The 27,024-nt window shown below is 60.7% G+C and overlaps 5 protein-coding genes and 1 long non-coding RNA gene across 19 annotated transcripts in view; 1 reads left to right on the top strand and 5 right to left on the bottom strand.

Annotated features, from left to right (window-relative positions):
- Positions 1-3,866, bottom strand: part of TPCN1 (two pore segment channel 1) — a 53,114-nt gene extending 49,248 nt beyond the window's left edge. For 2 of the 5 annotated variants that reach the window (XM_040605838.1, XM_040605893.1), the window contains exon 1: positions 3,633-3,743. The gene's annotated coding sequence lies outside the window, so the exon portion shown is untranslated. Of the gene's footprint in view, positions 87-3,632 lie in introns of those variants that run through there. The other 3 variants (XM_040605902.1, XM_040605866.1, XM_040605848.1) reach the window with 3 other exon arrangements.
- Positions 3,867-4,515: 649 nt separating this feature from the next.
- RITA1 (RBPJ interacting and tubulin associated 1) lies at positions 4,516-6,793 on the bottom strand. The gene is made up of 3 exons (XM_040606028.1): positions 6,577-6,793; positions 5,426-6,290; positions 4,516-4,927 (listed from the first exon to the last, which is right to left on the bottom strand). The coding sequence occupies exons 1-2, from the start codon at positions 6,750-6,752 to the stop codon at positions 5,768-5,770; spliced, it is 699 nt and encodes a 232-aa protein (XP_040461962.1). The 5' UTR covers positions 6,753-6,793; the 3' UTR covers positions 4,516-4,927; positions 5,426-5,767.
- Positions 6,794-6,842: 49 nt separating this feature from the next.
- On the top strand, positions 6,843-13,101 carry DDX54 (DEAD-box helicase 54). The gene is made up of 20 exons (XM_040605928.1): positions 6,843-6,889; positions 7,539-7,677; positions 7,763-7,833; positions 7,911-8,096; positions 8,197-8,246; positions 8,348-8,389; positions 8,634-8,729; positions 8,855-8,976; positions 9,201-9,262; positions 9,416-9,547; positions 9,868-10,078; positions 10,545-10,679; positions 11,009-11,230; positions 11,320-11,393; positions 11,488-11,691; positions 11,872-12,017; positions 12,095-12,208; positions 12,283-12,387; positions 12,598-12,701; positions 12,796-13,101. Exons 1-20 carry the CDS (start codon positions 6,848-6,850, stop codon positions 13,014-13,016), a joined length of 2,478 nt encoding a protein of 825 aa, XP_040461862.1. The 5' UTR covers positions 6,843-6,847; the 3' UTR covers positions 13,017-13,101.
- A 96-nt stretch (positions 13,102-13,197) lies between these two features.
- On the bottom strand, positions 13,198-16,910 carry CFAP73 (cilia and flagella associated protein 73). 4 transcript variants are annotated; one of them, XM_040605999.1, is made up of 8 exons: positions 16,821-16,910; positions 15,800-16,588; positions 14,915-15,020; positions 14,677-14,781; positions 14,409-14,609; positions 14,066-14,287; positions 13,606-13,764; positions 13,198-13,504 (listed from the first exon to the last, which is right to left on the bottom strand). In XM_040605999.1, the coding sequence occupies exons 2-8, from the start codon at positions 16,003-16,005 to the stop codon at positions 13,403-13,405; spliced, it is 1,101 nt and encodes a 366-aa protein (XP_040461933.1). In that variant the 5' UTR covers positions 16,006-16,588; positions 16,821-16,910; the 3' UTR covers positions 13,198-13,402. The 4 variants fall into 4 exon arrangements, with proteins under 4 accessions (XP_040461933.1, XP_040461942.1, XP_040461926.1 ...); XM_040606008.1 differs by having other exon boundaries at positions 14,125-14,313; positions 14,915-16,588; XM_040605992.1 differs by having other exon boundaries at positions 14,915-16,588.
- On the bottom strand, positions 16,590-26,522 carry VSIG10 (V-set and immunoglobulin domain containing 10). 7 transcript variants are annotated; one of them, XR_005829599.1, is made up of 9 exons: positions 26,317-26,490; positions 24,646-24,930; positions 20,663-20,944; positions 19,507-19,800; positions 18,848-18,958; positions 18,374-18,386; positions 17,322-17,482; positions 16,978-17,159; positions 16,590-16,867 (listed from the first exon to the last, which is right to left on the bottom strand). XR_005829599.1 is itself a non-coding variant. In XM_040605950.1 (8 exons), the coding sequence occupies exons 1-8, from the start codon at positions 26,399-26,401 to the stop codon at positions 17,098-17,100; spliced, it is 1,293 nt and encodes a 430-aa protein (XP_040461884.1). In that variant the 5' UTR covers positions 26,402-26,490; the 3' UTR covers positions 16,590-17,097. The 7 variants fall into 7 exon arrangements, 4 of the variants coding, with proteins under 4 accessions (XP_040461884.1, XP_040461874.1, XP_040461912.1 ...); XM_040605950.1 differs by having other exon boundaries at positions 16,590-17,159; XR_005829602.1 differs by lacking the exons at positions 16,590-16,867; positions 16,978-17,159 and having other exon boundaries at positions 17,398-17,482; positions 18,306-18,386; positions 26,317-26,498.
- LOC121093553 lies at positions 25,279-26,307 on the bottom strand. The gene is made up of 2 exons (XR_005829610.1): positions 25,945-26,307; positions 25,279-25,887 (listed from the first exon to the last, which is right to left on the bottom strand). It is a non-coding gene; the product is annotated as an uncharacterized LOC121093553 (long non-coding RNA).
- Positions 26,523-27,024: the final 502 nt, after the last annotated feature.

The raw sequence follows: 27,024 nt of genomic DNA, 5'->3' as shown, positions 1-27,024 counted from the left end.
CCGCACACGGCCCGGCCCCGCCGAACCGGCGCCCGCGGCCGCTGCGACACCTCTCCTCAGCGCCCGGCGCGCGCGGCCCCGCCCCGCCGCCTCTCATTGGTCGCAGCGGCGCAGGCCGCTCCCGGACAGGCCCGGCCTCCCTCAGTCCCGCCAATCCACGCGCCGCACCCTCTCCGCCCCGCCCACCACCGGCCCTCCGGCCCCTCTTCGAGAGGATCCGGATTATTCCCGCCTCCTCCTCCCTACCGCCCCTGCTCTCATCATTGGGCAGCGGCGCTGCCCCTCCGACCGGACAGAGGTGCTGATTGGCTCGCGGTGCCGATGGGCTAATAACATCACGCTCCAGCCACGGGAAGGGGCGGGCTCTGGGGAGCGGAGCCAGGACTGCCATTGGCTGTGTTGAGGCCACGCCCTGGGGGTCGGAGGTGAGCGGAGCGGTCACCTAGCAACGGCGGGACGCGGGCGGAGGGCGGGAGCCCGCCCAGGCCCACCCTGAGAGGAGCCCCGGGCCGGGCCGCCCGCTGCCCCCTGCCTCGCCCCGAGGAGGTGCTCCCGGTCCCAGGCCCCGGTGCGGGGCGTAGGTGGCTGCAGGGAAGAGGGGGGGCGCTGAGGAGGGGCGGCCCGGCCCCAAGAGGCAGCAGGTACAGCAAGAGCCACCAAGGGCCGAGGGCCCTCCATCAGCTGAACGCAACGCTCCCGAGAGCCCAGGATTACATCCATCTCTGATGAGGTGAGCATTCTCAAGCGGGAAGCGAGGGGCCCGGTGTGTGATGAATAAATTTGTGTGTTGGTCCAGGCTGAGCATCTCTCTCTCTCGGCAGCCCACTGCGCAGAGCGCCCAACCCTGCCTGATAAATCCACCAGGCTCTGATTGATTCTGCCACCAGCAGGACTCCTGACAGGGTTATGAATGGGCAGGTAAGGCCTCTGGAGCATCTCTCTCTCTACCAGAGCAGAGGTGTCCAGTCTTAAATTACCAACACCTTTGCAAAGAAGCCTTTCTTCTGCCCACCAGATGCCTTGCCATGCCCTCCCCTTTTCAGTGGTATTTCTTCCCTAGGTGTCATCCTCCTGGGCTGGATTTACAAAGAGGACAATGTGATGAGAGATCTCAAAAAAGAGCTTGCAAAAACTGGCCAAAAGACTTAAAGATCTGCAGACCAAGCGGGCATCGGTGAAAGACCAGAAGCGGGAGCTGCGGGCTACCTAAACGAGTGTGTTGAGCTACAGCAGGTCACTCGGTACCTAAAGATGCAATACAATACACTTGTATTGGAGCACTGAGAATCAGCACTAGCTCGCAGAAAAAGTACTGCAGGAGACGACTAAACCTGCCATAGTGCCGTCAGGTCAGGCTGCTGCCTGCTACAGGTTCCTGTCAGCTGCTGGCGGGACACATGCTGGTTTTTGGAGTGTACCCACTCCATCACAATGCTCCACTGATTTCAGTGGGAAGCAGCCCTGTTGGCAACGCAATTCCAACCAACAAGCAAGCAGCTTACTCAAAGAACCACCTTTTCTCCCCATCCACTGACTTAACTCTAAAACCACCTCTGCAAAGCACTGTGCCAGTCTGGAGGCACTGCATGCCAGGCAGAACACAGAACAGTGAGGCTACCACAGATTGGGCGAGGCATGTGTTGATAAAGAAGGGAGCTGGTTTGGGCTAAGCAGAGCAAACGTAATTACTGCCCACACATAAACCCATCTTTTATAGTTTGTGGCACCTAGGGCTGGGTGCAGCCAATTTTGGAAGGTAACAGTTCACAGATTGGCTAGTACTTTGCTGAGAGACACAAGACAAAGAGTCAGAGTTGAGTCAAAGGTGGGGTGATTTATCGCAGTGCTCAGCAGATGGAAAAATGAGAAATGAGCAGCAGGCAGGAAACCCAGCTGTGCTTCAGGCCTCGTTATCAACAAATCTCACCTGAGCTGAGCATCAGTGATGCTGAACAGGGTGAATCTGGAGCTAAGAAACAACTGAACATTTCCCCCACCTCATTTTATTCAGACTTGGTGTTTGCTCCACACAAGCACCAGCCTCCTGCAGGCAGGGCAGCCCACAGCACTAACAGAGCATCTTTTGCTTTTGTGTGGGCTGCACAGGTCTGGTAAAACAAAGAGGCCAGGGCAGTAGTAAGGCATCAAACTGAGTGAAAACCACAGTACAAAATCCAGGTAACCCATTTATACGCACTTATATTTTAACTGACATAGTCCTTGTGGTGTAAATAGTGAGGAAGAGCCAGTTCTGACCTCCTGATGGCCTGGGAGCCCTCCATGACAACGTGGGCCAGGAAAGCATGTGGCTGATGTGCTGGGCTTTAGCTTCCCCTGTTGATTCCTTGGAGCCTGAACACTGCAGTGGGGGTAAACAGGCTACCCCTGGCCATACCAGCCACTGTCAACTTGTTTTTCAGAGAAAAATATCTTCATTTTAAGAGGCTCCATCTTTCAAGTACTCCAGCACTCCAGTGTGTGTCCTGCTTTCGGATTCAGCAGTTTTCCGCTGCCTAGATTTTGGGGCAGTTACCCTAGTTTGCTGATGACTTGCCTCACTGGATCCGATTCATCCACCTGCTGCTAGGGAACGGGGCTTTCGCTTTTGTGTCAATCCTTAACCCTCTTGTCTCCATCTAGTGTCCAAATTACACTTCGGTTTCTCTGCCAGCCCTCCTGAGACCTGCGGGCTTTTAACAGCTTGGCACGTCACTGTACCAACATCCAGGTGAACAGGCTCAGATTCACATCAGCATCCGCAGCACCTCCTCTGAGAAGGCCCTGATTGCTTTCACATCTCTACAGTTTTCACCCAAGCGGAGAAGAGCTGCTGGACTGCCGCAATGCAAAGTGTAGGGAGAGACCTGAAAGCTACTCCAAAGGATCCTCACCTTCCCAGGTTTTTGATGACGTCGTTATTCTTCCTTCCTATCTGCCAGGGTGGCTGGAGTACTGAGCCCCAGAAATGCTGGCTCCTCAAACCTTCCTCCTCTATGTGGCTCTCCAGTGCAGTGGGCAAGGAATAAATCACTGCCCAATGCCACCAAGACTATCCATCCTCAGCCTTCTGCAGGTGGACATGGCCTGATTCTTCCCACACAGCCAACAGCTCACAGCATTAGCTGGGTCACAGTACTACTGATAGAACCTGCTTTTCAGCAAAGCTCTTGGCTCAGGCTCAGCCCCATCCAAACCACACAAGTGTGGCATTTTCTTCAGCATGGTGGCAAAGCAGGCTCTGACCTGTATGTGCCTTACTCAGAGGCCCCGTCAGAGGATGGAGGCTGTCTGCAAGGTAGGGAAGCTGGGGAGGGGGGCAGCTTCAAAGGGTCATGAAGGTCTTTGGACCTGGCACCTCTTAAAAAGTCCCGTTCAGGCACATTTCCTTTTTTTTGGTCCCTTTGGGAAGGCTCAGCTCAGCAGCCACGAACTCAGTTCAGCAGCTCAGTTCTACATGGATTTGAGATACGTAAAAGGATACCTCTGTAGGGATGTGCAGGGAGAACCTGCTGAAGGCCCTCAAGCTTGCAGTGACTGGCATCTGCTGTCTTGCCAGGCTGAGCGAGAGGCACTTCATGCTGTCTGCACAAAGGAAAAAGCTTGGCCCCAAAGGAGAAACACACTGTGCTTACCTACTGTTCCTGGACTGAGGAGTGCTGAATGCAGCAGGAGAACGAGCGGGATGTGAGGGAGACGGCCATGACCTGTGCTGCCACCCGCATCCAGAAAAGCTGCTTGTTCCAGACATTCCTCATGTCGAACACAAAGAAAAAGGGAGGCAAGAAGGCCAAGAAATAAGCACAAAATCCATCCTGTCCTCCATTTTTCCTCCCAGCAAGGCTGCTTGCTCCCCTGGGGCTCAGCTCTCCCAGATTACAAGCATTAACTGAGATAGCACTTGCACTAAGGCCCGAGCCTGCCAGGGCTGGCTGTCAGGGACAGAAGACATTAGAGCAGTGGCACGGCAACATGCCTCACCGTTTTAGGTTGAGCTCTGTTCTTTCAAAAGCAAGAATAACCTTTCTTGCCAACAGGACTGGACCAGAAGTGCAGGCTCCTGGCTGGCCTTCCTAGCTTCAGTGCCCTCGATGTTGCTGGAGTGGGTCAAGGCTCAATCCTCCTGCTGCTCAAGGTGACAATAAAATAATTTCTGGGGGCAGAAAGATGCCCTTAACCTGGCTTTGTTTGTCCTTGGGTGAATTTGAGAAAAATATTTCCCTTTGTGTGGAAGGGAGTTAGCAAACTCCCAGCAACTCCCCTGTGTTCCCTGACCTCAGTGGCTCATCACTACAGCCTCCCTTCCCAGGGAGCAGTGACACTGGCTGCAAACCCCAGATCACCCGGCCCATTCCTTTGTCTGTCTCCCTACCTGTATTCCTATAGGCCAAGTTGCTCCTTCCCACCTCAGGAATGGAAAAATTGAGGAACTGCTTTGCTCAGACAGCCTTTAGAGATGCTAGCTGTGCCCAGATCGCACAGCAGCACCCCACGGACCAAACATGAGGCCCCAGCAGATTTGCTTTGGACCATTTATTTGGTGACGAGCATGGCCTTGCTGTGAGAGCACCTCAACCCTCCATACAAACCATAGGATTACATGTCCACTCCGCAGGTCCTCACCACCAGAAGCTGCTGAAATCTCTGCGGCAGATCCTTCTCTGTCACAAACCCCATCCAGCTTGGGGACATCCCACCACCAGCAAGATGCAGGGCAGTACCATTCGTCACCTCTGTGCTTATCCTCCCTTCTCCTTCCTTGCCAAAGGAGACCATTAAACCATGGATGAAACGGAGCAAAGCCAGCAGACAGCCACCGAGACGGTCAGGGCTGGAGCACACATCCTGTGCGCAGGGGCTGAGAGAACGGGTCTCGCTCAGCCTGGAGAAGGGATGGTTTCAGGGGGGGCCCGGAGCAGCCTCCCAAGACCTGCAAAGAGGAGGTGACTATGAGGATTGAGCCAAGCATTGTGCTCAGGTGCAGAGCAGGATGAGAGGACTGAAACTGAAAGGCTCTGATGGGATATAAAGGGAAACTTTTCACCCTGAGGACACTCAAACAGTTGGAGCACGTGCCAGAGAGGCTGCATGGCCTCTGTCCCCAAGGGTTTCCACCACGTGACTGGGAAAGCCCTGAGCAGCCTTGCCTGAGCCTACAGCTCACCTGCCTCGAGCAGGAGCTCGGACTAGAGATCTCCTGCAGTCCTGTCAAGCAAGAGCCACCCTGTGATTGTACGCGGCAGGCAGGAGTCAGCAGGACTCCTCTCCCCAGAAGCGATCAACTGAGGTCCCCGTCAGGATCCTCAGACCTTAACTGCCCTGGTCAGCCTCGCCTGGGACCCCCAACCTGGCAGCACCCTCTGCTCGCTGGTGTGGGAGCTCCAGTTGAGCTCCGGCCCTGCCTGACCCCGCCGAGCTGTAGGTGTACCTGTGCCTGGTCCTTCTCCCAGACAGGCCCTGGACCCCCGCTGTAGGCAGTCCTCCTTCCTGCTGTTCTGGCTTCCCAGCTGGAGCTCCTGGACGGGAGGAACCCAACTTGTTGCTTCATCTGGCAACCACCACTCAGTCAACAGAAGCTGCTGTTACCACCAGGGCTGCCCCGCTCTGGTGCTGCAGGGTTGAGCCTTGCACGGGGAGGTCACTGGCTCGTCCTCCAGCACAGAGCAGCCTCGTCCTTCGTTTCCAGCCATGGAAAGGCCCGGGGTCCTCACGGACTTGGGATGTCTCGGGTAGGCTAAGGCTGTACTTATGCCCAGAGGGACATCTGGCTTCACTTCCAGGGAGGCCTGGGTTTGCAGCCACCCGCTGCCTTGGAGCTGCTGGCCAGAGAGGGTCCAGACACGCTTTTTGACCGACCCCTCATCAGAGGGCCTGGGGGGGTCACGGGGGCTGTCGCGGGGCTCTGTTTTCTACACTTTTCTGTCTTGAGGTTGTCTGAAGCCAGGTGGAGCCCGTCGGAGGGGGTGCTCAGCCAGCAGAGAGACTGGGCACGGCCTCTGCCGGGAGCACCCCGGCCTGCGGAGCAAGAATTGCTCTCGGGCCGCTTCCAGCCGCAGGACTTGCCCGTTGGGCCCGTCTCGAAGCCTGCTGTCGGCGGAGAGGCAGGAGCCGGCGGGTGGGCGGCTCTCAGGGGGGTCCCCCGGGAGCGGGCGGCCAGGCCGGGCTGGCTCTGGGGGGCGGGCGGAGGGCTCCAGAGCAGCGGATGGAGCTTGGCCACGTCTGCTTCCCTCAGCCGCGGCGACCGGGCACCGAAGAGGGACTCGTCGCAGAAGGACGGCGTGTGGCTCCGGGGCCTGCACGGGGCAGCAAGCAGAGAAAGCCGCGCGGTTACCGGAGCGGGCAACGGCAGCCCCGCGGCTCCCGGCGGGACGCTGAGCTGCGCCCCGGGCCCTGCCGAGGGCCACCCGGGGCCAGCCCAGCGCCGCCCCGCTCGCCCGCGCCGGGGGAACCGAGGGGCCGGGCCGCCGCGCCCCCCGCCCCGCTGCCGCTCCCCCGGGGGCACCGACGCGGAGCGAGCCCCCAGACGGCGGGACAGCGGGCCGGGCGGGGCCGGCGGGAGCGCTCGGTGCCGCCGCTCACCTGCACCTGCTCCTCGGCCGGGGGCCGCCGCGGGCCGCCCAGGGAGGCGCGAAGCCGGGCGGCGGCGGGCGGGCCCCCGCGGGGCTGCCGAACAGCGACTCGTCCACGAAGGACGCCCGTGCCCGGCGGAGGCCCCGCGGGGGCTGCCGAGCGGCTGCGGGAGCGGCGTCACCCATCCCCGCCACCCGCGTGGCCCCGCGCTGCCCGGGGCGGGGAGGCCCCGGCCCCGCCCCTTCCGGTCCCGCCCGCGCCGCGTGCTTCCGCCGCCGCCATGGCGCCGCCGCGCGCCCGCCGCCAGCCCCAGGGAGCGCCGGTACGGAGGGGGCCGGGGGAGGGTCTCGGTGCGCTCGGTGCCCCCGTGCCGGTGTCCTTTGTGCTGGTGCGCCCAGTCTTCGTGTGCCGGTGTCCTCGGTACCGGCGCCCCCGTGCCTGGCGCCGGCATGTCCGGTGCCCCCCGTGCCGGTGTCCTCGGTACCGGTGTGCCCAGTCCCCATGTGCCAGTGTTCTCGGTACCGGTGCGCCCAGTTCCCATGTGCTGGTGTCCTCGGTACCGCTGCTCCCGGTCCCGTGTGTCGTGTCCCCAGTGCGCCCGGTGCTGATGTCCCCTGTGCCCCGGTACTGGTGTTCCCGGTCCCCGTGTGCCGGTGTCCCCTGTGCCCGGTATCCTTGGTATGTGCCTGTATCCCCCGTACCAGCATCCCCAGTCTGTGTGCTTCTGTGCCTGGTATCAGTGACTGGTCCCATGTGCCAGTGTCCCCGGTACTGGTGTCACTAGTCCCTGTGTGCCACTGTCCCCAAAGCCAGTGTGCCCAGTGCCACCGGGCGTCCCCAGTGCCAGTGGGCCAGTGCTGGTGTCCGCAGTGCCACCGGGAGTCCCCAGCGCTGGTGCCCTGCCTGCCGGTCCGGCAGTGCAGAGCCGCGGGATGCCCATCACCGCAGCCATGTCCCCCTGCTGTCCCCAGGTCCCCACGGCCCCGCTGCCCGCCTTCCCTGCCGCCAAGGAGGACGAGGACGATGGCGCCGACGCCGAGCCAGACACGCGGGCCATGGTGCGGGCCCAGAACCAGAAGAAGAAGAAATCCGGGGGCTTCCAGTCCATGGGTGCGTGCAGGGAGGGGACAGCTGCCCCTGGGATGGGGACCATCCCCTCCTGCCCACGCCCCCTCACCTGTCCCCATCCCCACAGGCCTCAGCTACCCCGTCTTCAAGGGCATCATGAAGAAGGGCTACAAGGTGCCCACCCCCATCCAGAGGAAGGTGAGCGTGGGGAGTGGGGGGTCCCCGCCCCAGGGCAGTGGTGGCAGGACTGTGACGGTGACAATGATGTCTCACAGAGCATCCCCGCCATCCTGCGCGGCCGGGACGTGGTGGCGATGGCGCGGACGGGCAGCGGGAAGACAGCCTGCTTCCTCATCCCCATGTTCGAGCGGCTGAAGGGGCCCAGCCAGGCCGGGGCGCGTGCCCTCATCCTCTCACCCACCCGTGAGCTGGCCCTGCAGACCCTGAAGTTCACCAAGGAGGTACAGGGGACAACGCGGGTGGTTGGGGACAATGGGGACAGTGGGGGCAAGGAGTTTGCTTTTACCCCCCCTGCCAACATGGTTCTTTCTCACCCCACAGCTGGGCAAGTTCACAGGCTTGAAGACAGCCCTGATCCTGGGAGGAGACAAGTAAGCGGTCCCCGCTTCCCTAAAGCCTCCCCAAAAGCTGGCGAGGGGCTGAGCTGCCACCTGCTGCCTGGCGCCGCCCCAGCCTCTCCCCGCTCTCGCAGGATGGAGGACCAGTTTGCCGCCCTGCACGAGAACCCTGACATGTGAGTGGGGGCGTGAGGAGGGGACCTGGTGGGGAAGTGGCCCCCGAGAGCCACCCACCATCGGGGGACACCACTGGTGGACACATCCTGGTGTTCTCTTGGAGCGTCTTCCTGTGCTCCACATGGGGAACAAGGGGGTCTCCATCGGATCTTCTTTGAGTCGGATTTGGGGCCTGCACCCCAGATGGTGTGGGGACGCTGTGTCCCCCCCCACCTGGTCCCGTCACTAGCTCTGTCCCTACAGAATCATTGCCACCCCTGGACGCCTGGTGCACGTGGCGGTGGAGATGAAACTGAAGCTGCACACCGTGGAGTACGTGGTGTTCGACGAGGCCGACAGGTCAGCGGGGCGCAGGGGGGTCCCCGGGGCTGGCAGTGTCCCTGCAAGTGGGGTGAGTGATGGTGGGAGAGAGGCGCCCTGGGGGGTGGCAGGCACTCCCATATCCCCTGTCCCCTCCCCTGCAGGCTGTTCGAGATGGGCTTTGCCGAGCAGCTCCAGGAGATCATCGCCCGGCTCCCTGACTGCCACCAGACCGTCCTCTTCTCCGCCACGCTGCCCAAGCTGCTCGTTGAGTTTGCCCGGGCTGGTAAGGACCAAGGGACAGATGGTGGCCAGGGGGGACTGGACCAGAGAAGAGCCTGGGGACAGGGACGTGGCACCTTCCCGCAGCTGCTGGGCCCGGGCCTGGCAAACCCAGGCTGGATTAATGCTGGGCCAAGGGGGCAAGGGCAACTCCAAGCCATGGGTGGGGCGGGTCCCAGTAGCGCATCCACGTGCAGCCCATGTCCTGCATGTCACCGCATCCCACAGGTCTCACCGAGCCCATGCTGATCCGTCTGGATGTGGAGTCCAAGCTCAGTGAGCAGCTCAAGGTGAGAGGGGCCAGGGGGGCTCAAGACGGGCTTTGTGTCCCCCGCCCCCTGCAAGCCACCCTGCAGTGGCTCCAGGCTCGTGAGGAGGGGACAAGGGGTGGCAGTGCCTGGCATGGTGATGCCGAGGGGCTGAGCTCTGCCCTCCCTTTGCAGCTGGCTTTCTTCCACGTGCGTGGGGACGACAAACCAGCCGTGCTGCTCCACCTGCTCCGGAGCGTGGTGAAGCCCCAGGACCAAACAGTCGTCTTTGTGGCTACCAAGCACCACACAGAGTATCTCAAGGAGGCAAGTGGCATTTGGGGGTGCCCAGCGTGTACCCCTGTGAAAGGGCAGGCTGAGGGGGGTGCCTAGGACCCCTTTCCAGACCCATGTGGTGCCTGTGTCTGTGAGCATGTCCCTGCTGGAGTCTCTGCCTCCGTTTCGCTGGATTGAAGGAGAAATCCCGGCATATGTGGTCATGGAGGTGCTGCATCCACCTGCCCCTTGAAGAGAGGCGGGAGCACAGTGGGATTTGGGGGTCTGGATGGACACCCTGGGGTCTTGGGGCCCTGGGAGCTGAGGGTGCATGTCCAGGGAGGATCTGATGTCTCTTCCCTCCTCCCCAGCTGCTGACGGCCCAGGGCATCCGCTGCACACACATCTACAGCTCGCTGGACCAGACCGCCCGTAAGATCAACATCGCCAAGTTCGCCCAGGGCAAGTGCCCGGTGCTGCTGGTCACCGACTTGGCCGCCCGTGGGCTCGACATCCCCATGCTGGACAACGTGATCAACTACAGCTTCCCTGCCAAGGCCAAGCTGTTCCTGCATCGCGTCGGTGGGTGCCAGTGCCCTGCGCAGGGGCCCTTGCAACCTGGCGGTCCCTCAGGGTGACAGGGAGAGTGTGAGTGGGCTGTCCTTTGTCCCCTGCCTTTCCCATCCCTGTGGTCTGCTGGATTGGCACCGATGCCCCTGGCTTGGTGGTGATACTTTTGGGGCAGGACGTCGCTCTGTTTTGATCTCAGGAGACAGGCTGGGGACAAAGTAGTGTCAGGACTGTCCCTGATCTCCCAGCTGGACTGCGGGGAGCCTTGGGGGCAGGGCTGGTGCCTTCTCTTTAGGGAGGTGCCATGGTGGGCTCCCCTTTGCCCCCTTCCCTGGCCACCCACAGCCCCTTGGCACCATGCCCACCTGGTCAGTGTCACGTGTGTGGGCTCCCAGGGGCACCAGTGGGTACCTGCCCGGGTGGGGGCAGGCTGGGCTGGCACTGGGGTGATTTCCCACTCTCCTCCTCTCCTTGCCAGGTCGCGTGGCCCGAGCTGGCCGGAGCGGCACTGCCTACTCGCTGGTGGCTCCCGATGAGATGCCCTACGTCTTTGACCTCCACCTCTTCCTGGGGCGCCCGCTCGTCCTGGCTGGCACTCAGGAGATGCCCGCTGGTAAGGCAGGCCTGGTGGAAGGCGGTAGGGTGGCTGCATGTCCAAGCTGGGACACTGGCTACATGGCCACTTGGTTTTACCCTTGGCTAAGTGCTGGAATTCGTGGTCTTGTGGTTGGCATTTGCCCAGAGGGGCAATATGCCCTCGTTACTGGGGTGCAGCTGGGGAAAATGGGGTGCTGGGGGCTCTGACAGCCCATGCATTGGGGATGCTGATGTTACACCACCAAGCTCCCCGTGGCTGTTAGCTCTGCCCTGTGACATCCTGGATTGCTGCCACGATCCCAGAGTGGATGCCAGTGGGGTGACACAGTGTCTCCCGGACTGCAGATGCTGGCGGGGTCCTGGGCCGTGTCCCCCAGAGCCTGGTGGACGATGAGGAGTGCCTGCTGCTGACGGACCATGAGGGCTCGCTGGAGCTGCGGAGCCTGCGTCGTGTCGCCGACAATGCCCACAAGCAGTACCTGCGGTCCCGGCCCGGCCCCTCGCCCGAGTCCATCAAGAGGGCGAAGGACCTGGATGTGTCCCAGCTGGGCATGCACCCGCTCTTCAGTGAGTGCCTCGGGGACACCGAGGAGGGGGAGCCCATTCCTCTCGCCAAGGAGCTAATCTGTACCCCTCTCCGTGCCCGCGTTCCCCAGGCGCTCGCTTTGAAGACACCGAGCTGGAGAGGCTGAAGTTCGTGGACAGCATTAAAACCTACAAGTCCAAGGCGGTGAGTTGAGACCCCTCCTCAAGCACGAGGCACCTGGGGTGGGGTGGGAGGGAAGGTCCGTGTGGCCGGCCATGCAGCTCACCACGGCTCGCAGACTATCTTTGAGATCAATGCCACGTCCCGGACGCTGGCCAGCACCGTGATGCGGTCGAAGCGGCGCCATGACCATGCCCTCATCGAGAAGTACCAGCGTGGGCAGCAGGAGAAACGGGCAGCAGCTCTCAAAGGGCAGGGGCTGTGCCCAGCCCCCCCCAGGCCCGAGGAGGGAGAAGGAGAAGGAGAGGAGGAAGACCTTCAGGTAACGGGGCAGGGATGGGGGGGTTGCTGTGGACACAGCAGCTGCTGCAAGGCCATCTCAGCTGGGTACCGGCAGCACCGGGGCCCCCAAGCTGTGCCAGAGCTTGTGGCTGCTGCAGTGACTTGCAGGGCTGGTGGGGGGACACATGGCTCCCGCAACCCCTCCGCTGTCCCCTTCCAGGACGTGTTCTCCACCGTGGTGGGCCAAAAGCGAAAACGGGGCCGAGGGGGAGGAGACAGCCCCAGGAAAAAGGCACAGCAGACGGCGCAGCGGGACGAGGACTTCTACATCCCCTACCGGCCCAAGGACTTTGAGAGCGAGAGGGGGTGAGTCTGGGAGGGCTCCTGCCGCTGTCCCGGCCCGGCCCGCGCGGGGGGCTGCTCTCATTGCCTGCCCTTTGCAGGCTGAGTGTGGGCGCTGAGGGCAGCCCCTTTGAGCAGCAGGCAGCTGGAGCCGTCCTGGATCTCATGGGTGACGAAAACCACAACCTCAACAAGAGCAAGCAGCTGCTGAAGTGGTGAGTAGAGCCTGCCCATTGGCTGCAGGGGGGAATTGGGGCTGGGGGTCCCACCACCCTCCCCTCTCTCACAGGGACCGCAAGAAGAAGCGGTTCATCGGACAGACGGGCCAGGAGGACAAGAAGAAGGTGCGGACGGAGAGTGGGCGCTACATCAGCAGCTCCTACAAGAACAACCTGTATCCTGCCTGCGGGTGCTGCTCCCTGCCTGTGCTGTGGCAAGGGCTGTGGGGGAGGGGGAGCGGGGCTGGACGTGTGCCCTCTCCCGGAGATCCCTGCCAGGGCAGTGGCCTGGGGAGGGCGGCTGGTCAGACACCGCGGTGGGTTGAGCGATGGGGAGCTGGGTGATGGGGAGTCACCACGCATTCCCTTAACCCACCCCGGCCCAGCTATGAAAAGTGGAAGCAGAAGTACAAGGTTGACGAGCGGGACGAGGATGAGGAAGATGGCCGTGGCAGGGAGCAGTTCAGAGGGAAGCACGGGCGTGGGCACGGTGAGTACCTGGATTGAGCAACAGAGCCCCACAGCATCCCACCACCCCCCCACTCTGGCCTCTGGCCTGACCTTGGCTGTGTCGTCCCCTGCAGGGTCCGGGCAGCCCCCAGCCCCCAGGGTGCGCTCGGAGCTGAAGAACAAGCAGCAGATCCTGAAGCAGCGCAAGAAGGCGGCCAAGCACCGCTTCCTGCAGAGCGGGGGGCTGAAGCGCCTGAAGGCCCGGAACCGGCAGCGGGTGCAGGAGCTGCGGCAGATGGCCTTCGGGCGCCGGGTGGGAGCCGCCAAGAAGGGCAAGCTGCGGAAGAGGGTGTAGGGGAGGGGGCCGTGGCCCAGCAGCTTGCCCCACACCGGGGTGGGGTGTCGGGGAAGGAGACATGAAATATTTGGCTGGTTTTGCATCCCGACTCCTCTTTGTCCTTGCTGCAAGTGGCGTGCCTGGGGTAATTCCTCCCCCTTGGGCCACCCCCACACACGGTCCGAGAACAGGCAGGTGCTGCGGGTTCACAGCTGGGGTTTATTTCATCCCTGTTGCCTCTCACCGTGGGGGTTCCCAGACTTGTCCAGGAGCGACCTCCGACCCTGGGGGGTGCTACGAGTCCTGTGGCAGCCCAGGGCAGGCTCTCCCCAGCCCTGGGAGCGGGCAGTCGTCCCCAGGGGCTGTTCCTGGCTTGGGGGCACCCTGGCAGCCTTGTCACACAGCTAGGGCATGCGGGGGGCTGCAGGCAAGTGGGGACGTGGCGCCGGCTGCCCAGGGTGCAGCTCGGCACAGATGGCGGCCAGGTCCTGCATGCAGAGCAGCACCTGCAGAGATGGGAGCCTGATGCCACTCACAGCCACCCGGGGATGTGAGTGTCCCCTTGTGTCCCCCAGCCCCGCTGCCCAGGGAAGGGGGCTGTGCTGACCATGTCCAGCTGGGCCTCGGTGTCCTCCAGGGCCACATCCGTGCCGACGCTGAGCCGTGCGGTGGCGAGCTGGAAGAGGTGCAGCACTGCCAGCTTGACTTGCCCCAGCAGCAGGGTCTTCTGGGCGGCCGTGCTCTGGATGTGGGCCCAGCAGGACTCCTGGGAGACAGTGGCAGAGAGCCCTAGCCCCATCCCTGCCCCACCTCAGCCACTGCCCCATGTCCCCTGCACATCCCCCGGCTGGGACAGGGGGACCCAGGGGTCCCAGCTGCGTATCCCCCCATGCACAGTTGCTGACGATGCTCTCTGAGCCCATGGGGACCCCCAGCTCAGCCCAGGGGTCACAGCCCAGCTTCCCGCTGCCACCGCGATGGGCATCTCCCCTCTGCAGCACGCTCGGGGCCCGTACTGCTGCCCCTCTCCCTGGGGTGGTCCTTGGGCACCCCACATCCCCCCTTACCCCCTGGAGCACGTCTCTGTGGGCAGCCTCCAGGCGTGCGCGGAGCTGGGCCAGCTCACTGTTGGTGCAGAGGAGCTTGCTGCTGGCCTCCTCGCGGTACCGCCGGAGCTGTGCCCGGTGCTGGGCCAGCTGCTCCCACCCGGCTCCTGCCCGTTGTGCCAGGGCTGCCCGCACCCCCGCCAGCGCCCCGAAATGGGCCAGCATGTCTGGGACGTCCTGGAACTGGGCAATGGGAGGGGGCTGAGCGGCTGCGGAGGTAGGGGGGCTGCTCTGGACAGGGCTGAACCCCCCACAAGGGGCTCGGGGACATGCAGGGTGACACCACAGGGACCCCTGCACCCACCTGCCCCACGGAGGGCAGCACGCCCTGCAGATATTCACCGAAGCCGCGGAGGCTCCGCAGGCGCTGGGCCAGGCGCTCCCTGCGCCGCAGCAGCCCCTCAAGCTCCCGGCGCAGGCGGGTGGCCTTGGCACCCTGCCCCGCCGCCTGCGCCCGCTCCTCATCTGCCCGCCACAGCAACCGCTCCTGCCTCGCTGCCGAAGCCTGCGGTGCGGGGACAGGGTCAGCGGGGCCCCCACGGCCAGCCCAGCCCCGGCCCCTACCCTGGCACCTTGAGGACTTCGTCGAATTCAAGGACGACATCCCGGAACTGCTCTTCCCTCTGGCTCAGCTGCTGCCGGCGCTGCGCCAGGCGCTCCATTCTCTGCTGAAAGGCCTGTGGGACTGCCAGGCGCTGAGAGCATCGCCCCATGCCGGTGCACCCAAGGCAGGATGGGTGCCAGCCTGCGAACGGCCAGGCTGCAGCCCCCAGGGAGGGGGCACGCGGAGGGGCTGGGGGCCGCCCTTACCTCCCGCTGGCTCTGCAGTGCCCGCTCCACCTCTGCCACCTCCCGCCTCTTCAGCAGCAAGCGTGTGGAGGGCAGCAGCGTGGCACCATCCCACGCTGGCACCATCCTGCCACAGGTTGCACGGAGCTCACCGTGGTCCGGTGGGGAGCGCCCAGGTGGAAGCACCCGCTGCTGTGGCATGACCAGGACCCCCCAGGGACCACCGCTGCTTGCCAGGGCTCGGCACGGGAGCCTCGCCCACTCTCCCACGCACGCAGGGGTTGTCAGTGACCAGCCAGGGCTATCCCTACTCGCACTCAGGTTACCGACCCCCGCCTTGCTGCTGACCATCCCTCCTGCTTCAGCCTCCCCCCCACTGCGAGACCCCCAGTGCCACCGCAGTGTCCCAGGGAAGGTCAAGTCACGGCACAACCTCAGCTTTCTGATTAGACCCCAGGGAATCCCCCTGCCTCCCCCGAGCCTGCAGCTGGGCAACAGGCTCTGCAGCTCCCCGTTCCCAAGGGTGGCAGCGGGAGCTCCTGGTGGGGGGACCCACGTGGAAGCCACCTGGGAGCGCGCTGGGCAGCACGTGGGCACCCCAAGTGTGCTGGACCTCTGGATGGGGTGCGGGTGGAGATGGAGCCCCAACACTTACCAGGGTGCCCTCCCTTCCCTGGGTGCCACAGCTGGGGACACACCACAGCCCCCCTGCCTGGGGTCCCAGCCCCCAGCCAGTGACACCCCCCCCCGGCAGTGGCACCCTGGGGACCCAGCGATGGGAATGTGAACCAGTGGGGACAGGGTGAGCTGGCCCCTTGCCAAGCCCTCGCTCGCCTCCAGCACCTGCCACGGGAGCCGGGTGGGCAGCTGCCTGTCCCGCGGGGGACACGGAGGGATCTCACTCACGGCAGCCGCAGCTGACCCCGGACAGCCACACGCACGTCGTCCTCCGTGTCGCAGGCCGTCTCGCCTGGCGCCTGCTGCTCGCCGAGCGGCCGGCCCCAGGAGCTGGAACACGGGGCAGCCGAGATGGCGGCGGCACAACGCCGTTGCCAGGAGCAGCCGGAGGTTCCCGAAGCTCCCTGGGATTTTCCGGGCACCGCTCCGAGCATGCGAGCGCGCGAGGGTGGGGAGCTGGGCGCAGGGCCCGCACCAAGGCTGCTCACAGCCAGCCCGCGGGTGGGTCCCACCGGCAGCTGCGCTCCAGCCCCCCCAGCCCGCGGACCCTGCTCCAGCCCCTCCGAACCCCCCGCTCGGGCTCCACGCCTCTTCAGGGACCCCCGTGCACAACCGGCCCCAACCACCGTCCCACCAAGCGCTCGGGTCGCCCCTTCCCGCGCCTCCTCGGCTCTCCTCCACCTCGCGCTGCTGCTACCCGCAGCGCAGGGCCGGCTCAGACCCTGCCACTCCGCCCGCGGTGCCGGGAGGGCCTCCTTTCCCCTCCGCGTGCTGCCAGGTCCCCTTTGCGCCCCCCATGTGTGTGGCCACGTCCCCCGGGACCCTCCACACACACTCAGATCCCCTGTGTGCGCTCACTCCTCCATCACCCTCTACGAACTCTCTCATCCCACCCCCCACCGCCCACAGCCGATCCCTGTCCTCCTCTGGCCGAGCCCCACACTCGCCTCCAGCCTCACCACACCACAAGGTACAGATTAACTCCCAACTCAGACACGGAGCGGTATTTCAGAAGGACTAGGAGAAAAAATATTTATAACGAAAACAATTAAGCCTGCCTAGTTAGCATCACCCATGTCCTGCATGTGCTCCAGTTGTCTCTTCCATTATTCCAGGACCTCCCCGGCCCCGCGGCAATCTTCTCCATCACGCTCCCCGCAACCCCAGCAGCGCTCGTGGTGACTGAGCCAGAACCCCATACTGGTATTCCAGTCTGTCACAGGCATCAAAGCAGGCTACTGGGACCCACCTCCCAAGCTCTGCCTGCGCTGGGCATAACCCTGTTTAAAAGGACACCTGAGACAAAGAGGAACATGAAAAGAGGAGAGAAGAAATGGAGAAATGTGGCTGGGGAAGGGCAGGATGAAAGCTGGGGGAGAGTGGAGAAAGAAGAGGGGATCTCTGACCGAACCAGCCCGCCGCAGGACGCTACGGGCCCGCGCCCGGCCCCGCTGCAGTGAGGACGGGCTCGATGCTGGCGCCCAGCCGGGTGCTGTGTGCTTCTGCAAGGGATGGAACCACAAGCCTCACATCTCCTCTCCCCTCGCTTCCTGCGGAGGCACCTTGCTGTGCTGCTCGCCATCGTCACCTACGCGGGGCACAGAGCAGCGGCACCTCAGCAAAAGCCGACAAGCCAGACAACAGGAATTCTTCCTGCCCCAGCAGCCGCTCCTGGAAGACCTGCAGCTTGGCAGGAGAGCAGGCGGCTCCCACCCCAGAACTCTGCCAGCAGGCGGGTACCAGGGCTCACCTTCTGTCAGGCGGCTGAGGTAAGCGGTCTGGGCGCTGTTCCCATTGACCAGTGCCAGCGCCTCATGCTTGGTGGAGCTGCTCATGGTCTCCTCTTCCCCCCTCCCCTCATCATCGTCTTCCGAGTCCACCAGCACTAGCACATCACCTGAGTCTTGATTCCTGTGAAGAGCAGAGCAAGGGGAGGCAGGCACTGAGAGGCTGAGGGCAGCCTGTCCTCACCCCTCCCTCCAGCCGGTGCCTCCCCTGGCTTTGACAACCTTCTACACCAAAGTGACCAGCTTTGATGGACTCTTCCAATCCCACACCAGCTATGTTCAAAGAACAGCTGGTTTCAGACCCTGCTGGCAGCAACACCACCAACGGCATTAAGCACCGCTTCCCGTTTGTCTTCTGAAGTCCTCAAACCACAAATATTCACGCACTGAAGTGCGTGAGCCCCTCCTGAGCAGAGTTGTTGCCCCCTCCCGCACAGATGGGGAGCAAAGGCACTCAGAAAAGTCTTCCCATGCCGCCGCCCCGCAGCCGCAGGAACAGGGGCAAGGGAAAGGAGCAGGGCCAGGAGTGGTGTGAGCAGCAAGCAGAGAAGAAATCTGGTGCACCTGAACCCCAAGGCGGCACTTGTTTGTGTGCAGCTACCAGACATCCCACCTGAGAGGGGAAGGACACGGTGAAACCGCCCGCGCAGAGCAGCTGCAGATCGCTGTTTCTATTTGCTCGCAGTCTTTGGGCTCACCCGCACCAAGGAGCGGCAACCCCCACGCTACCGGGAGCCTTGCCAGCACCGACCCTGCACAACCCCAAAGGGATGCCACCCCTGCTCTGCCCAAGTGCTCCCCTCTCTCCCCTCCACCTCCTGCTCCCGCGGCCACGCCAAGTCTCACCCAGCGGCACCGTTCCCTTCCCGTGGGAGGCACAGCCCCCAGGGAAGAACAGCTTTGCTCTGGGGACGGCTCCTGCCTCAGAGGCGGATTCCTGACCCTACCAGATCATCCCTGCCAGGAGACACACTAGTGAGGCCAGGCGGGACTGGGCTGCGGAAAATCAGCTCACCTGAATGCAGCACCTGAATGGGAGAGAAGGGAAGGGAAAGACAGCGTTAGAAACCAGTCCTGCTGCAGTCCCTCAGGCAGTGCTGCTGGTTTTACCCTGTCAATCCTGCCTGCAGCGGGACGGTCTCTGGCAGCCACAGGCAGAAGCACAGAGGCGAAGGTGACCTGCCCACATATGCGACAAGAGCATCAGGGAGGTCACACGGAGAGAGAAGCCCATCACAGCACAGCTCCCTGGAGGAGGCGAGGGGAAGGTGCCTGAAGCACGCAGCTGGGGAAGAGCCTTGTGTTCCCAACCCATCTGCCTCCAGGGCTGACAGGGTTTTCACCAGGAGCAGGATGAGGCCCAAGGGCTGCGGTGACCATCTGCGGCTGACTCCAGCACACCAGAATGGACAAGCAGGTTAGGGATAAACCCAGGCCACCCCAGGAAGGAGTAACCCCCTCCCTGGCTTGCGCAGAGGAGAGCTCCTACCTCTCAGGCACAGGAGGGGATTGTAGTACAGGACGACCCCGGTGACGGTGAGAATAGCCAGCAGGGACAGGACCACCACTGCACCCACGACCCCAACGATGTTCTCTGGTTCTGTGGAGAGGAGACACAGGAGGCCAGCTTGTCACCAGGACATGGACAGATGAGGAATTCGCAGAGCAAGTAATAGAGCAGGTCCTGGTGCTGCCTCAGCTGCCATTTCCCATCGCTGCAACAGTCTCACCAGCACAAGGGGTGAGGGTTTCAGGCGCTCATGCTTCATCGATACAGAAAGTACCAGAGCAAGGCCCCTGTTTTTGTGGCTACATGCGTTTAGTGGAAGCGTATCAACCCCTGCCCATGGCACCTTGAGCAGCGTGGCCTGCAGAGGTGCTCCTCTGTGCTCACAACCCCCAGGAAGGACCAAGGATGCACCTCTCTCAGGCCCACTGCGCTGAGGTGAGGAGAATCAGGCCTTTTCACCCTGGGCCAAAGGGACCCAGTCCTGCATCTGTGCTTGCTGTAAGAGTATGGAAAGCATCAACAGGCAAAGAGGGCTCTTAGTGGCAAACGGAGCTCCTTGCGGGCTCGCCAATAGCCCCAGTGAGGTGTGTCCCCACTCCTCAATCCCTGCCACAGCAACCCCAGGCAGCCCCACTCACGCTTCACCGTCAGGCAGACGAATAGCTCCCTCAGCCCCACGGGGTTCTGTGCCTTGCAGATGTAACAGCCCCCGTCGGTGCCCTGGGAGCAGTTCTGGATGGTGAGCCGGGACACGTTGCCCTCCTGGGTGATGAGGTACCTCCCTCCAGGCTGGATCTCCACCTCTGGCTGGGTGATGCCCCGCAGCCAGGTGAGCCTCGCTGCTGGGGTGCTCTCGGTCACACGGCATGTCAAGGTCACATTGTCACCCACAAAGCAGGTCTTTGGGGGCTCCGATTCCAGTGAAGGGATTTCTGAACAGCCCAAGTGGAAAAAAAGAAAGAAAGAATAAAGAAAGAGTCAAGGAGGGAATGGAGGAGTTCAACATAACAAGCAATCAGCCACCTGACTGATTAATAATCATTAACAGAAGGAAGTCAGACAGGAGTCTGGGACTTGAGCGCTGTGGATTTGGCATTCAGCTCACTCACAAGACTTAGCAGCCTTCCAAGGAGTGATCTGAGCAACCTTCACATTGCTCAGTCCCTTTTTTTGACACCTGTCTTTATATCCCCAGGGAAGAACGGCTGGAGGGTAGTCAGCGGGAAGATGGGAGAGGGCAAAGGCAGCCCAGTAACCTTCCTTGGGATCAGCAGAGCTCTTGTGTAGCCCTGACAACCCTTGGAGGATAAACGCAGCTCAGGTTTTCAAAAGCCACTTCTGTCAGATCCCTCAGATGCCTGAAGGGGGTCTGGGGGCATGCACGACCCTTCTCCTATAAACCCAGCCCTTCCAAACTTAATCTCAAGCTGAGCAAGGCACTAAAACCACCTCTCACCTTAACACAGGCATGAGGGCTCACACAGGTGAAAAGCCAGGTGTGAGGAGATTTGTTGGCCCCTGAAGATGAACCCCAGACACAACTCACCTGCAACTATGCTGCAGTGGATCTCAGCTGCCGGACTTCTGTGCCTTGTGGCCTGCAGAGGTGCAGGCACCTCTATGCCAGTGAAACCCTGCCAGGCTGCCCTGTTAGCATCTCCCCCTGCGGCAAGCACCCGTGGCTTGCCTGACCACTGCTTTAGTGCTCTGGAGGGCAGAGATTGACCAGGGTACCTGTCTGCCCCACCATTAGCAGGCTCATTAGTAGTTAATAAGGCAGGCAAGCCAACTCACTTATCTCCACAGTGCATGCAGGCTCCTCCTGATTGACGATATGGCTCCCAACACACTTGAATACTTTGCGGTGGGAGAGGTGGGAGCTGTTCAGCGTTTCCACATGGGTGTCCGAGGAGCTTGTGGAGCTGATGACCCAGCTTGAGTTCTCCAGATTTTGCCCCTCTTCTCTCCAGTGCAGGGTGGGGTGGGGATACCCCCCAGGCCAGCTGCAAAACAGCTGCAGCATCAGCCCTGATGAGGAGGTCTCAGCCCAGCATTTTGGGGTTGACTGCGGCGGATCTATCAGCCAGAACAGCACATGGTCAGAAACACTTCCAGGCTACAGCTCGCCGTGTCTCAGGGTTGGAACCCCCCCACAAGTGCTCATGTTTGCCACCGTTCCTCTTGAAAATCTTCCCGGTTTCCCTGCTTATCTTGCTCCCTTACCTGTATCCCACAGCCCCAGGGGAGCACAACTGAGTGACAGCCACAGCGACCAAGCAGGGGGCTGCCACAGCCACCACAGCCGAGCCTTGAGGGACCAACGCACAGGGAGGCAAAACGTTATTGCCACAGGTTTATCCAGCGGAGATGGGATAAGCAGCTAAAAATGCAGTGGGAGAACAAAATCTCCACGCTGCCCTTGGTCCTGATGCCACAGCTACAAGGGGTGACACCAATTCACACTGCTTGAGAACAAGGCTCTGCCTCTCCCAGTCACTGATCCAAGCACTTGGATTTCCCAAGGGAACACGGAAAGTATCAGAGCTCTTGCCCAGGGACAAGTAACTAGCTTCTTAGAGCCACCAGCTCAAAGCTGGAGCACTTCCCCAGCGAGCCCAGCACACTGAGGAGGAAGCTATTCCTTGCATACAAGATGCTCTGCCCACAGGGAGTCCTGGTGACTCCAGCTCGCAGGGTCAGGCCCACAGACACGTGCCACTGAAGCCAAACCTTGGTGTGCTCTGCTCCTTCCCACCACCACTGTCACTGCCACGTGGGGCCAGACAATTTTACTCGGCCAGGCACCACACGCTGTGTCCGCACCACGCTGCAGGATGGGGACAAACTCCAGCAAAGAACAGAGGCAGGGTAAGTCACCGCTGGCCTCGTGCCAGGGCCACTCCATAACCACCATGGCTGTGTTATCTCAACACAGAAACAACTACAGGGTGCCAGGAGCCGGTCAGAAGCTAACAGAAACCCAAGGGCAATCAACCCCTTCGGGCAGAGCAGGGCTCACGTTCCGGGCAGTATGAGTTCCTGCCTCTCTGCCATCAGCTGTGTTTTCACACACACACGTGCGCATACACACGGGTTTGTTTAGCAGCCATAGGGATCCTGGACTCTGATCCAGGCTGAATTAACACACTGTGCCACTGTGGCTGACTTGCTTAATCCAGTGCTGAACAAGACCCCATAGAGAGATCAGACACTGCCAAAGCAAGCCCCCCACAAGCGGTGTCAGAGGGATGCCTGATGTTTATTTTGCGGAGCAAAATAATGACATGAGTTAAAAAAAGAAACTATTGTGGCAAAACCCCATGTGAGCTACAAGAACATACCTCCTTAGGGCTTGGCTTTCCAGGAACCACATACACACGTCTCCTATGATCTTTGAAACCATCCAGGTCTGGCAGGAAAGTTCCCTACACTGCTTCCTCCGTCCCAGCTCTGGGGAGGTCTCATAACTGATCCCAAATCCTGGCTGTGGTTCGTTACAGCAACCTGTCAGCCTGAGTCACCAGAAACTACCCTGTGTCAAGAGGTGGACACAGCCCTTCCAGGACATCCAGCCACAGAGCTGCACCTTCTCTTCTGTGGTTCCAGGAACCTGCCTCCTGAAGCCATCAGCTTTACATCCTGAACTCCCAGGCTCTCCCAGTATAACTCTACGCTTCTGTCTAAATGCTAACAGAGATCTGTTCCTTAAACGTTAACAAACCAAAACCCTAAAAATCTCCACACACACACCCCCGCCAATGAAAACCCCCTCACAGAACACCAGCAAAAAGGACCTCATGCCCATGGAAGAGCCACTTACATCAAACTGCACACAAACATACCAAGGAATCCCTTGGAGCTCTGCAATCTTTGTTTCCTTCACACCACGAGCTTCCCACCAAACCAAACACAGAACAGCACCTCGAGGCAGGGCCACACCTTTATGTTGCTAGGATGCTTACTCTACAGCTTGTGGGTTTTTAAAATGCAGTTTTTAGCAAAAAGAGAACTTCTTAGTATAAACCATGAGATGGGTTGAAGATTGTCAACTGGTAACTTCCACATGAAGCCTACAGAACCTGGGTGGCTCTTTCATAGCGGTGCCAAGTCTGTATCCAAGATGTTCACTCCAGCCCAGGCTAAATTGTTCCAGTACCAGCACTGCAGGGCCCGTGCTTCTGCTCTGAGTTTGAGAAGCTTCAACTTCTGGCCTTTCCTGATGCTGCTTCTGCTGATCTAAAGCACCACCAGAAATACTCCTCTCACCTATTTAAGGGCACATCAGTGTCCCATCTCACCTTTGTACCCTTGGGAAATTAACTGACACATTAATTCCATGCTAACTAATGAAGTTCAGACTGCGGCACCAACACTTGGCATGCCATGGATACCTTTTGCTCCTGAGTGTTTTGCACCAGTGCTCCAGATTTAGGGCTCCCCCCTCCCAAGCCCCATACCTACACATATATTCTCTGCAGCAGTTTCAGGTTCAATTCCTTCACTCCAGCCCTCTGTGACCCTCCAAACCCTATCTGCAGGTTCCCTGCCCCAGGCAGGGAATTTTTATTCATGCGAACTTTCAGAGATTGAATCTTTACAGAACAGGTGTAACTTTTACAACACACATCTTCCACCAAACACCAAGAAGGAAGGAACACCCTGAATGCAAACAGAAAACAGGTCTTATGCATGGCAGGTGCTGACGGAAAGATCCAGCAAGAAAACAAGGAACCAACAGAGCACAGTGTGAGTGAAAGAGGCAAACTGGCAGCAGTACCTCCTCAACCCTATAACATGGGCTTGGCTGGTGTAAAGGACAGGAGGTCACAGCCCAGGTGTGAGGGGCCAGAGCCTTCGTCACATGTGATTTGAGTTGGTGAAGGCACCAAGAGTGGTACCGGCCACAGGAGCTGTGCTCCCTGCTGATGCGGAGAGGGCTGCTCCCACAGGAGACAAGGCATCCAGGCAAGATAATGGTTCCCTGGCAGAAGCAGAAAGGACCTGCACCAGTGGTGTGCAAAGTAGTTGACTTGAGCGGCTCTCCAGCCTAATCTTCCACCCGTGCTGTGAAGATTTCTAAGAGAATGAATTAATGAAATAGAGATGGAAATGCGAAAGGGCACCAAAAGACACAACAGGTAACAAGGCTGAAAACATGGCCTGTGCTGCTTAACAGAATCTCCCAGGACAGGGCTCCCAGCAGTAAATTTGAGGAATGCGGTCTTTCCATTGAGATCAGAAGGCTGCACTGTAAGTAAGACTCAGCACAGACAACTGACCAGCTGAGGACCCTCCGCTCTCACACCGAAAGGATGGCAACAAGGAACGGCCCAGCTCATATATTTCAAACACGTATTTCAACTGAGGGAAAAAAAGACGGTGAGCAGCAGCCTCCATAAATCCTAAGATTTATGAAGGCTCAAGTCAGCCGGATTCTAAGGCAAAGGGCCACCCTGGAACAGCTACAGGATACAAAAGATTTGTCAAAAAACCTGGTTTATCATCACCAATGAAGAAGAACTGAAGAGACACAGCAAGGACTTAACAGCTGGCATTTTGTCCTCTGCACTGCACACAACTGAGCCTCGACAGACCATTTAGACACGTCTCTGGGAGCTTGTGAGTGAATGCGTAATTGAGTAGTACCAGCCCGCTCACAGATTTTGCATGTTACGGCCACCCTGCCCTTTTCCACATAATTTTTCCACCAGTGCCAGATGAATCTGGGGACCTGTGAGACTGCAGGGAGGAAATTCACAGATGTGAGACAGACTTACTGCCTACTAGGAGCTGGACTCTGTGCTCGTGGTCCGTCTTGTTCAGCACCTCCCTACAAGTGTAGTTGCCTTCATCCTGCAGGCGCAGCTCTGTGATGCTGAGAGCGCTGTTGTCAACCAGGGAGAAACGGATGTCTGGTGGGAAGGCGACCCTCGAGGAGAAGAGCGGGGGGAAAGAGTGCGGATCCCCTTGAAACCAGACCACCTCGGTTGCTTCTTTGGAGACATTTCGGCATAAAAGGAGGACGCTTCCTCCAACCTTTCCGAAGACCACTTCTTCTGTTCCTGCAAAACAGAAGGGGCAGTGTCAGGGATGTAGGGAACGGGTAAAGCCCTCTTCTGCCAGCAATGCCCTGCACATCTGATACAGACCAGCCCTCTGGGGCTTGTTAGGGGGGCTGCTGTCCAAGGATCTCCCAAGAGGTATTTGGCAACTGAAAACATTCAGTGCAGACACACAGTCAAGAAGAGGTACACATCTTAAAAGGCTCAACAGGAAAGCAAGGACGGGCTATTTCTGCTGAGAAAGAAGGGCAACAAACGAGTGACTGAGGAGCCAGAGCAGTGTAGGAGCCCGAACCACAGTGGGTCACAGTGAAGCCCAGAAATCTCACAAAGAACTCAGCAGTCGTATGACTATCAAGCAGGGATTTTATTCAGGGCTGGGTGTATGGGGGTATTTCCTCCAAACACGCTCCTTTTCTGTCTCTTTCCTGACTCCTGCTTCATACACTCATCTTACACATATCCATGACACGTTTTTATGTATTCATTAACTATCCGAGAGTGGGCAGTGTTTTATTCAAAATAAAGGAACGCCTTCTTGGCACTTGTGTGCTACATCTTGGTGGTCTTCTGTGGGGTTCTTTTTGATGAAGGCTGGACATCTTCCTCTTTACGAACTTTTGTCCCGCTTGCGTGCAGTTGTTCGGGGCAGCAGCGCACACGACACACGACAGCTGACGAGGACCAGTTTGTTTCCTCTTTATCTTCTTGGTGTCTTCTTCGGATGGCCTTAGGCTCGCCTTATAGATGAGGCGCGAACACTTTGCAAGCATCAACTTCATAATTTGCACAGTTACACAGAAGGCAGCTTCTTATCAATCCGCTTAATAATTTACAGAGTCAAACACAAAGTCACTCGCTTGCTGGAGCATTGGCCCACACAGCCCCATCCCGCACCGCACCGCGGGCCCAGCACCCAACTGGGGCCCAGCACCCAACTGGGGGCCCAGCACCCAACTGGGGGCCCAGCACCCAACTGGGGCCCAGCACTGAACTGGGGGCACAGCACCCGACCGGGGGCCCAGCACCGAACCGGGAGTCCAGAGCCGCCCCCATGTCACAGCGGCCACCGAGGATGATGACACGAGGGCCGGTGTCCCCCTCTGGCCTGTCCTGCTTCCCCTTCCCCCCCCCAAATGGCACCCGCACCCCACAGCCAACGCCAGGGTCCGCAGCAGCCCCCTCACCCAGCAGCCCCTCGGCGCCTGCCCGCCTCGTTTCCCAAGGGAATGTGGCTACTTTCGACACAAAAAATGTACTTTTAAAGAAAAGGAACCAGCACGAGGGCCGGCTGGGGGGCTCCCCTCAGGAGCGCGGCGGGCGGAGGTACGAGGGGCGTTGAGGGCCGCCCCGGCGCTGGCTGCCCCCTCCCCTCAGCCCCGCTACCTGCGGCCTCCCGGCGCGGCACCAGCCTCCAGACGCAAAGGGCGAGGAAGAAGGGGGCCGGCAGCGTCCCGCCGGGCAGCCGCATGGCCGTGTGCCGCCGCCGGAGCCGCCCGCCCCGGGGAGGCGGTGCTGCCTGGCCTCCGCCCCGGCCAGCGGGCAGGGCAGGGCGGACGGGCCCGCTCGCTCCCCGGGGCCCGTGAAGGGGGTCGTGCATCAGTCCCCACCGCCCCGGCCCGCCATCTTGAGCGCCGCCATCTTGGGCGCCCCCCCGACCCCGCCCGCCACCTTGGGGCGCCCCCCCGACCCCGCCCGCCATCTTGGGGCGCCCCCCCGCCATCTTGGGCAGCCCCGGGCCGCTCTCCCTGTGCTGGGGCCGGGCACGGAGCTCGGGGGCGGCCGGAGGAGCGGGAGCCTGTGGCGCAGGGAGGGTGCTGTGCCCGGAGGGTAAAGCTCAGTGAAGGCAGCAAGCGAAACCCCCCGCCCAGGGAACTCGCCCGTAATTCAACCGCTTAGAGACACCCCAGAAGCAGTGGGAGCGGGGAGCAGTGGTAAATGACTATGAACCGTGCCACAAACTGTGTGATTTGGGGTATGGGAGACAGAAAAAAAAGCAGGCAGCAGCTCGGAGGGACCGAGAGGAGGGAGCAGGTAGCCGGGGTGAGGGATGAGCTGCTCCACAGCTGGAGGGGTCCCAAGGCAGCAGCCAAC

This window comes from Falco naumanni, chromosome 1 (assembly GCF_017639655.2).
Source record: "Falco naumanni isolate bFalNau1 chromosome 1, bFalNau1.pat, whole genome shotgun sequence".
Lineage (NCBI taxonomy): Eukaryota > Metazoa > Chordata > Aves > Falconiformes > Falconidae > Falco > Falco naumanni.
This window is presented reverse-complemented; position numbering and strand designations above follow the sequence as displayed.